The 10,828-nt window shown below is 35.2% G+C and overlaps 1 protein-coding gene across 1 annotated transcript; it reads left to right on the forward strand.

Annotated features, from left to right (window-relative positions):
• The first annotated feature begins 892 nt into the window (after positions 1–892).
• LOC147287143 (PII, uridylyltransferase (DUF2921)) lies at positions 893–4,888 on the forward strand. Its single transcript, XM_086239134.1, has 2 exons — positions 893–1,133; positions 1,274–4,888. The coding sequence occupies exon 2, from the start codon at positions 1,416–1,418 to the stop codon at positions 4,611–4,613; it is 3,198 nt and encodes a 1,065-aa protein (XP_086095260.1). The 5' UTR covers positions 893–1,133; positions 1,274–1,415; the 3' UTR covers positions 4,614–4,888.
• Positions 4,889–10,828: the final 5,940 nt, after the last annotated feature.

Consider the following 10,828-nt stretch of genomic DNA (forward strand, 5'->3'; position numbering starts at 1 on the left):
TAAATCAAATAGTCATTAGTGACATAAGTATTTTCTAATTATCTTAGTTGTCATACCTTCATGACTTCATGAAGATGCTTTAACATTCATTCCATAAGCATTATACTGTAAGGCCGTGTTTGTTTGGCCGTAATCCAGACTTGTAATGGGAATGAGTTTCCTATTTTGTTTAAATGCGGTGTTTGGTTGCACTTAACCTTGGAAAGTAAACGGAAAAAATTGAAATTGATCGCAGTCAAACTCCTGAAGATAGGCGTAATAGCAATACCAGGAAGGGGGTGGTATTGCAATTATATCCAATAACCAAAATGAAAATTACACTTATTACCTCTACAAATGTCGACAAATATTCTTACGAATTTAGAGCTAGAGATTAGATTAGACTTGGAAAGAACAATATAATACCAACATTTAATGGTAGCCTTTAAGATTCCAATTTTGTTTTTTGGCCAACCTTTAATATTCTAATTAAATTAAATTTTGTTGGTTCATTCATATAACAGATGATTCTAAATTAGGTATAGTATAGACAATGCAATGGGCCATTGCAATTTGTGAAGAGTCAGGAGACTGAACATTAATTATGAGTGATATTTATCTCGAACATGAAACATATTAAAAATTAAACTTTTTTTTTTTTCTTGGGTAAAGCTAATTATTCATTATATGCATTATAAAACCATCCCTTTTTGTTTTTACTTGATTACTAATTTACCATTCAGGATTCTCAATTTCTTTTTTAATGTAGTTTTATTATCATCATTTTTTTCAATGTTAGAAACTCAAGGAGTTTGATAGTTTGGTGGGAAGGATTGTCTAAAGAGTTGACCGAAATCAATCACTTTTCCTAAAAAAATAAATATAAATTATCTCCAAAATTCTTTTACACGCGAAGTGGGAAGAAAAAAACCAGGAAAAGCTTGAGAAAACACTGCACTGTGAGTCTGTGACACCAGAACCAGTTCAACTTCAGATTCACTCTTTCTCTTCCTTCTTTCCCACCCAAGATCCAATCAAGTTCTGCCTTGCTTTCTCTCTCTCTCTCTCTCTCTCTCTCACTCTAGCCCAAGATCCTAACTTCAGCAAGTGGGGTTCATCTTCACAGAAATCCATACAAGAGGGAACAGATTCAGGTTTGTGTTTCTTACTTCAAATGTTTGGTAGAGTTTAAACACTACCCACTGAAAGTTATATAAGCTTGAAATTGATCATTTCAAGACAATTTTTTTGTATTCCAATTTTATTCATGAACTTCTGTGGATGAAATGTGCAGTAACTGGGTCTTTATATCTTGTGGGGCGAGTACTGTGTAGAAGTTTTAGAATGAACAACTGGGTGTTGAGATTTTGTGTAGTTTAGCTTGTGGGCAGCTGTGAAATCTTGAAGAAAGTGATAAAGTTTAGAACTTTGAGATCATGAAGATTGCATCTTTGGTTGTTGTTTGGAGTGTGTATGGGTTGTTGGGTTTGGGGTTCACATATTCGTACCATCCAGAACCCGGATTTGATTTTAAAAGTGGAAGAAGTGAAAGCCCTGTTACCTATAGCTATGATCGAATAGATGAAGTGAAGAAAGAATGTGGTTTTGTTCTTTCTTCTGCTTCTGAACTGAACGCTGAAGATAATAGAGTTTATAGTATAAAAAATGAGCTCTTTTTTATTAATGGGGACTGGAGGCAGCAGGTGGGGAAGGCACCAATCATGCCATTAGATGATAGAGAAGTTCAAAATGAGTTTTCAGGTAATCGTACTCTGTTGAATTTGGTATCCTTTTGGGTTATGGATGTTGATCGTGCCCATCGAACCAAGAAGTCAGTAAGTGTTAGTGGATTCATGGTTATGGGCATTACTAAAGATGGTACCTTTGCAGATTATGGGTATGATGCAAATCCTGAGTTCCAGATATGGCCTGGCCATTCTCAACTCACAATTTCCTTCCAAGGGATTTACACTGAATCCAAGAAAAATGGTGGGGAAAGAGTAATGTGTTTGTTGGGGAGTACAATGTTGCCATCTCGAGAGCCTGATTCTGCTAATCCATGGGAGTGGTTGAAGGCTTCTGATCCAAATTATAACCAACCTCCTCTTTCTCAAGATGATCAAATTCTACTTGCTCTTCGGTATCCAATGAATTTCACGTTGACAAAAAGGGCTATCCAAGGAGAATTGAGGAGTTTGAATCCAAAGTCAAACTTAAAGTACTTTGATCAGGTTCACATTTCATCACAGTTGGGAAAGTCTGCAATGTATTATCTTGGATCCGAAAAGATTGTGTCAAAAGCATGTGATCCATACCCCTATAATGATGGCTTGATGTATGGTGGTGTTAGCATCTTTAAAGGTCTTTCTATTTGCGAGATGCTTGAAGAGATTACACGGGACCAACCTTTCACTGTTGTGCCAAACTGGAGATGCAATGTCACGGATGATTTTTGCAGTAAGCTGGGTCCATTTGTGGCAGATGAAGAGATCAAGGCATCAGATGGAAGCTTTAAAGGTGTTGAACTTTATATGCAGAATATCAAGTGTGAACAAAACACTGCCCAGGGAAATGGCACTTCAGCAAGGGTTTCAGCTGTGTTTAGAGTTGTTTCTCCACTGGAGAATCAGTATACTGCAGCAAAGAGATCTGGGCTCAACAACATGACTGTAGCTGCTGAGGGAATTTGGAAATCTATCAGTGGGCAGCTTTGCATGGTAGGTTGCCTTGGACTTGTTGATGTTGAAGGGAGTCAATGCAATATTCGGATTTGTTTGTACATACCTATCTCTTTTTCCATAAGGCAGAGAAGCATTATTTATGGCAGTTTCTCCAGTACCAATAACAGTGCTGCATCATTCTTTCCTCTCTCATTTGAAAAGTTAGTGCAGCCTACGGAGCTGTGGAATTATTTCAGATCCTCCCATCCATACTACAGGTACACAAAATTAGATTCAGCTGCTGTTGTCTTGGAAAAAAATGAGGCCTTCAGTGTTGGAACTGTCATCAAGAAATCATTGCTGAATTTTCCCAAACTGGAAGACACAGAAGCTTTTGAACTCAGTCTTTCTCTTCTCTCAGAAGATCTAACCCTTCATGTGTCTGCATTTCCTGATCCAATTCCAAATCCTCGGCCTCCAAGAACAGATATTCAGATGGAGATTCTCTCAGTTGGTCCCTTGTTTGGGCGCTATTGGTCTCCACAAAATGGTTCCACTGTAGAAGAGGAAACTCCTTACCACACAAAGGCTGAATACACTGAAAAGCAGCTCCTTCTGAATGTATCTGCACAACTCACCATCACCAGAAAAGAGTTTAGCAATTTTTCTGTGCTTTTTTTGGAGGGTCTTTATGACCCACATGTTGGAACAATGTATCTAGTTGGCTGCAGGGATGTCCGAGCCTCGTGGAAGATCTTGTATGAGAGCATGGATCTTGAAGCTGGGCTAGATTGTTTAATTGAGGTGGTTGTGTCTTATCCCCCCACTGCATCTCGATGGCTAGTCAATCCAACAGCAAGTATTTCCATAGCCAGCCACAGGAATGAAGATGAGCCCCTTTACTTCAGTACAGTCAAGCTCCGAACCCTTCCAATTATGTACAGGAAGCAGCGGGAAGGCATCCTCTCTCGTCGGGGTATTGAGGGAATCCTTCGGATTTTGACTCTTTCACTGGCTATTGCTGGCATTTTAAGCCAACTGTTTTACATCAAGCATAATGTGGATTCTGTTCCTTACATGTCTCTAGTCATGCTAGGTATACAAGCCATTGGGTATAGCATTCCTCTGGTCACAGGGGCTGAAGCGCTCATCAAGAAGATAGCTTCTGAATCCTATGAAACATCTTCATATGATCTTGAGAAAAATCAGTGGTTCCATATACTTGATTACACAGTAAAGCTTCTTGTGATGGTCTCACTTTTACTGACTTTAAGGCTTTGTCAGAAGGTGTGGAAATCTCGAATCAGATTACTAACACAAACTCCCCTTGAACCACATCATGTTCCTTGTGACAAGCGGGTGTTTCTGACTACCTTGACAATACATTTTATTGGATACATAATTGTTCTAATCATTCATAGTATGAGGACCAGCCAAAGATCTATTCGGACAAGAAACTATAAAATCGCTACAGAAAATTCTCATGCACTGTGGGAATGGGAAACTGAGCTAGAGGAGTATGTGGGTCTTGTCCAAGATTTTTTCCTGCTCCCTCAAATCATTGGCAACTTTGTGTGGCAGATTGATTGTAAACCTCTCAGAAAGTTTTATTTCATTGGGATCACACTGGTCAGACTTTTTCCTCACATTTATGATTATGTTAGATCTCCTGCCCTCAATCCTTACTTTGCCGAGGACTACGAGTTTGTCAACCCAACTTTGGATTTTTACTCCAAGTTTGGGGATGTTGCCATACCTATTACAGCAATTTTCCTTGCAGTTGTAGTCTATGTTCAGCAGAGGTGGAGTTATGAGAGGCTCAGCCAGACTCTTATTTTGGGGCAATGCAGGCTTCTTCCCCTGGGATCCAGAATGTATGAGAGGTTGCCCTCGAGTTCCAAGACATTTGAAGCTGAGCTTGTTTCTGGTGTCAATGGCAATGCTAGACATGAGAAAGAGAATGAAGTAGAATGACGTGGAAACCTCTCAAAGTTACATACAGAAAATGTGTTGTAAACATAGATGCACAGTAAGGTGTTAATTTGGGTGCTTAATCAGTCTCACTTATGGGATGTTCATGTTGGCTTCTAAGAGAATGATAATAAGAACAAAATTCTCATGCAAATTTGTGTCAGTCTTATGCTGCTATCTTGGATGTTCTCCTTGATTTTCTTCTTTGTTGTAGATCAAAGTGTATAGATCTAATAGTGAGGACAATTTTTGACATGCAAACTAAGATAGAGTAAACTAATGCACAGTGTTGTTAAGAAATGTGTAGATCAAATATAGTTGTCTGCCATTGCATAATTGATTGTCTAATATTGTGAATATTAAGTGGGATACTTCCCTAAGATGTACCAAGATCATTTGAGGTAAAACTCCACAACTACTCACACAAAGATGGTTAAGCTGGGAACAATAATATTAGTGTAACATGGACGAGGTGGACTTGCATGTCCCCCGGTGGTATCCCCATCCTCCTCTCTCTCTCTCTCTCTCTCTCTCTCTGCCATTACACCAACCTGTCCCTATCACCGAGACAAACGAGTTATTTTCAACATGGACAGGTGAAAGATGTAGGTGCATTGAATAAGTGGTATATGTACTGAAAGATCAGAGCAACTGCGCATGGTACGTGATTATCATTTGAGGTGAAGTTTCTAAGGGAATGTGGGGCACGTGGAATGAGAACGAATTGTTGGAATTAAGGTACATGTAATTATCATATTATTTAGGAATGATAATGAGGTGGGATGGGGACGGGTTTGCCAATATCAAACCTGCCCTGCCGAGTAAATGGGGTTCATGTTGGGTATGGAGGGTCTGGATATCTTTTTTGAAAACTTTTTTTTATTTATTAAAATAATACCAAAACAACATAAATATATAATATATTATTTGATAAAATACACTAACACACATCATATTACATTAATAAATGAGCTTGTTAACACTATCAATTTTAAGATCCATAACAAAAATTAAATCATCATATTGAAGTATAATTGTAAAGATATTATATAATATATTTATTCCCTTAAATAGGGCGGGAGTGGTATTCCCATACCCGCTTAATCGGGTAGGGCCCAAGAAGTATTGGTGGGGCCAGGAAATTTTGCCATCCTACTTCACAATTTCAATAGACTTCTCCCACTTCTTTGTCCCTAGGAGAGAAGCCCAGTCAACCCTCACTAACAAGAGTTTAGAAACCACATGTTAGTAGCCATTAGTAGGGGTGGACATAACCCAATGCAACCCGACCAACCCAACCAAAATGGGTTGGGTTAGTTCGGTTTCTAACACCCAATTTAGAGAGGTCAGTTCATAACTCGACTAACCCGACCTCAAATAGGTTGGTTAGTGGGTTAAGGTTCCAAATAACCGATCAAACCCGACCCAACTCGACCTAAAAAAAAAAAATTAAATTAAATATTCACATGTCTAGTTTCTCATCTCACCTTGTTTAGAATGGTTAAAGGCTCAAAGCAATAAGAATTCATCTCACCTTCCCTAGTTTTATGGCCTATGTTCTTTAATATCATAATAAGTTACTATTAATCTTTCACATGACTTTATTCTTTAATATATTAATATTAATGTTTCAAATATATGGCTTTCTTGTTTTACATGTGATTGTAATTATTCTACTGTAAAAGCAGGCATGCACTGAATTGGGTTTATGTGTAGAAAATAGAGACATTAATTTTATAACTTAAAAGGAGTTTCATTCATTTCTAATTTGGGCTTAAATTTTAATTGCATTTTGAGACATGCTCAAACCAATCAAACCGACCAACCCAACCCAACCCGAATTTAATTGGTTTGGTTTGGTTCGGTTGTTTCACCTTCATTGGGTTGGTTTGGTTTGAAAAATCACCAACCTGAAGGCATTGGTTTGTTCTACGGTTTGGAAGCTAAACCGAACCAAACCGACCTGTGTCCACCCTTAGCCATGAGGAATTATAGGTGGGATTCACCTTTAAGGACCTTTTAAAGATGTCCTTACTTTAAGAAAAGTAGGAACATTATCTCCATGTACCACCTAGCAATGAAATTTAATGATCGAAACCGTCAATTTTTTAGGTCTTTCCTCAAAGCTCATCCCTATAAAGATCAGCTAAATCGGTAATTGTTTGGTCATTTAAACTTTGCAGACAAACATAGTTCATCAGATAATATATAGAGATGATGTTGATGGTAATAAATTGGATAAACAGTTTATAATTTGGCTAATTTTTGGCAAAAGTGATCTTTGAATAATATTTTAAATATAGACGGTTCTGATCATCGAATTATTGGCTCAAGATATAATGTCCCTTATTTTTAGATCTCTAATGAACTTGCCTTCTACTAAAGGGTAAAACCGTAAAAAGGGTACACATAGTACAATTGAAGCTCAACCATGTGATATATGCTAATCAGAATTAGGAATATTATAACAAAGATTAGAATATCAGCATAGTCTGATTCTTGTTGGTGAGCCTAAACCCAAAGCTCAACCTATTATTGAGCTATTAGATCATCTCCGGTCATCTCCGGAAAAATATTGAAAAATGACTGAAGATGATCCGGTCATATGCAATGCGTTGATTAGAATATGCATATTCTGATTCTTGTTGGGCCTAAAGCCCAAACCTCAACCCCTTATTTGCAATCGAAAATGGGCTAGACGTATATATAGCAGCAATTCCAAAAGGATTTCTTTGTCCACATTCTAAACCCTACAAATACAAATTTTTTTCTCAGATATTTGCATTTTAACCCCTAAATATCAATGTAGGAAATACGTTATAAAAGAATTGGAAACATTCCTACTTTCATGAAAGGAAATTAATAATATTTTGATGTTTAATTTGTTCAATATATATAAATTCAAAATTATGTATATATGAAACACATAACATGCATTCCAAACTGTCTTTTAAAATATGTACAAAAAGATTCGAAATTCCACTGAAAACATTTTCACCACAATTTTGTCTACGAAATAGGTTTATATCTACACTTGATTTGTACAAATCGGAAGTTAAAACCTTACTAGTTCATACATTATAAGTTACTCATAACGAGGCACTTACTGAGCCATCATGTAACTGTGTGTCTGAGTGGTCACTTCCCTATACTAATGTTAACATATCTAGACACATTTTGATGCTTTAATTTAAACCTACCTACCATAGATGTACCTATGCTGATGTTAAATTGTTAATGTGCCTAACATTTTGGGCAGGTAAAAGTTCAAAGTCATTGATTACTGAAGTTAATTAGTTAAGTTGGAGATTATATGGACGGAACATGTGGGCAAAAGGGGATTTGGATGCTCTACTAAGTACTAATCCTTCTATACTAATTCCATACTAATTAATAAAAATTACAACGTTTTACTGCGTAGGTTCATAATCGGAACTATTTATTTTCTAGATCACCTTTTAAAGATCATCTTTGCAAAAAATCAATCAAATCAGAAATCGTTTGGTTATATAACTGTTATTGAATAAACAAACAGTGAGTATAACTGTTACTAAAACCGTATGTTTATTTGATAACTGTTACTAAAACAATGCTATTTTATATAGTGTTTTATGAGTCTGGATATTCGGTGTTGATCTTGTGCAAATATGTAAAACTACATCATTTAATACTTTCATTTAATTATTGTTCCATTATGAATTTCAAATATTAAACTCTAACCCAAAATAACTCTGGGTTAAACTCAAAATGACCTTATTTTGAATATCATGACATAATCAGCATAAAAAATTTAGGGCGGGAATTTTCTTATATCATAACATAAATTAGTTGTAAACTTAGTTGAAGAAAGTAATCAATACTAAAATAATAAGCAATGATTTAATTACAATTAGCTAGATAATTAGAAAAAAGGGGCCGCGTTTATAATTGTATAACAAATTAATAATTTAGTGGAAAACCAACTAACTATTGGTTTAGTAGTATTTCTCTTTATTTTGAGGAAAAGAGTTGGAATGCCTTTTCTCACATATTAAATAAAAAGTAGAAAACGATGTTTTATCGTTTTTAAAAAATAGGTATGTTTTTTAATTTTTTTTAGAAACTGGTTTACCAAACATGTTTTTTTGACTAAAAACAAGTTTTTTTGTTTTTGAAAAAAAAAAACATTTTTGAATAGGATACCAAACCTGCCCTAAGCATTTAACAACAATGTTTTATGTCAATAAAAGATATTGAGTTTATAAATATATTGATTGTTGCTTTCATAACACAACCTCCTGGTGTAGTGAAAGTAGCATTACATGTACAGCAATTTGGTCCTAGGCGGTTCGGTTCGATAGGAATCGGTGATAAAAGAACTTCAAACCGACGATGAACCGAACATTACCAACTATTTAATTATAAATCAAACCTTGAACTTGTCATTTTTCTAGGTTGATCTCTAAGGGACTAGTCTTCTTGACTTTTACTAAAGGGGAAGAGGGCACACTTAATTAACTACAAACGTTAGTAATTCTTTTCTTTTCTTGCATTAATTAGTCTTGATTATTTAGTCAAGTTATTAATGTGAGAGCCAAACTTTCCTCACAAGAAAATGACACTAGTTTAAAAACTGTGGTCCAAAATTTTGACATAGCTTAAGTTGTAATAAGTGTGTAGCTTCTTCTGGCATACTAGAGGAAGGAGACTCTTTCAAGCACTTAAAATCAAAACGAGAAATTATGGCATTACCTTTCTATATATAGTTGTATCTAAGGCCTAAAATCCTAAGATGAAAAATTATAAGGCCTATAATTTTAATACGTCCGTCATTTAAACACCCACACACAATTTACACTGTTGTCATGTCGTAATTCAACTTATTGAATGCATATATGCATGGGATGCATGATGTGTGTAACATGGCTCATGCGAGAATTTTTCTTCTTTTTTATTTTTCTATTTTTTTCAAAATTCATCTTGCAGGAGATTTTGTGGTAAAAATTTGTTCAATATAGTTAACTTGAAAATTATGTATATACGAAGCATAACATGTCAAAACAGTCTCATAAAGTATGCATGAAACATCCGAAATGCCACACTTTGGTCATTTTCACCACAATTTGTGTGCAAATATATATGTAAAAGTTTTGACTTCCATATTAAGGTGATCATTAATTGGTTTCTCTTTTTCTAGAAACTTAATAAGAAACCACAACACGGAAGTTGCTTCTCTTGTTTAAATTAACTAACACCCTTTAATGATCATAGAGTAGTGACCACACTTCTCATATTGAAGCTAGCTTTGCCTTTTCTATTATAAATAAGACAAATCATATAGAGTTTCACACTTTCACAGTTGATTTTCTTATTTATAATATTAATTTAGATATTAGCCTACTGACAGTATATAATATCGGCATAATTAGGTTCCCATCCTTTGTTGGCCTTCTAATTTTAATTCTTTGGCTTTTATCCACATCAGCAATTCAACATTAATTGAATCACATGTCAGCATTTTTGTTATTTTTTATTAAAAGACTCAATTATTCTAGTTATCTTATCAACTAACTATTCATCTAGTGACATTTCTCTTTTTAATTTGAAAGAGATTCCAAATTCTGACTCTCCCTCTCCCAAATAAATAAAAAAAATATAGCTTAGGCAATTGATTTGAATATTTAATAAAGGAAAAATAATTATTTAGAGCCGAAAGTTATCTTCTAAACCTAACTTTTTGCATATAGATTATACTTAGGTTTCAAGTGGTAATAATTAGTATTCATGGTGTGAATTGGATCATGCCTTTGTAAAGGACAAACAAGCCCCTATGCAGCATAGCCCTTCTTCTTTACACTTATCATTTTTTCTAATCAAAACACATGCACCTATTTGTTTGTTTAGTTGTTAAAAGTTAATAGTTATGTTGTGTCTAAAAACACATTTTCACTTATGGGAATGAGTTGCTTGGGAATGTTATACCCATGCTCATTCCAAGGGGTTGGAAATGAATAATTCCCATGACATTGTTTAGAAATACCGAGAATGGTAACCAGAAAATTATGACCATTCCATGTTTTTATATGCAGTAATAGGAATCAGAACTTATTTTCCTGTAACACCCTCATTCATTACGTTTAAAATAATATTTTTAATTTTTTATTGGCGTAATTTGGTAATAAGTACCAACAACAATAAATGCTTTCCGAAGTGATGAGAATAGCAAACCCAAGGGGGCC

This window comes from Dryas octopetala, chromosome 4 (assembly GCF_963921425.1).
Source record: "Dryas octopetala chromosome 4, drDryOcto1.1, whole genome shotgun sequence".
Taxonomy (NCBI): domain Eukaryota; kingdom Viridiplantae; phylum Streptophyta; class Magnoliopsida; order Rosales; family Rosaceae; genus Dryas; species Dryas octopetala.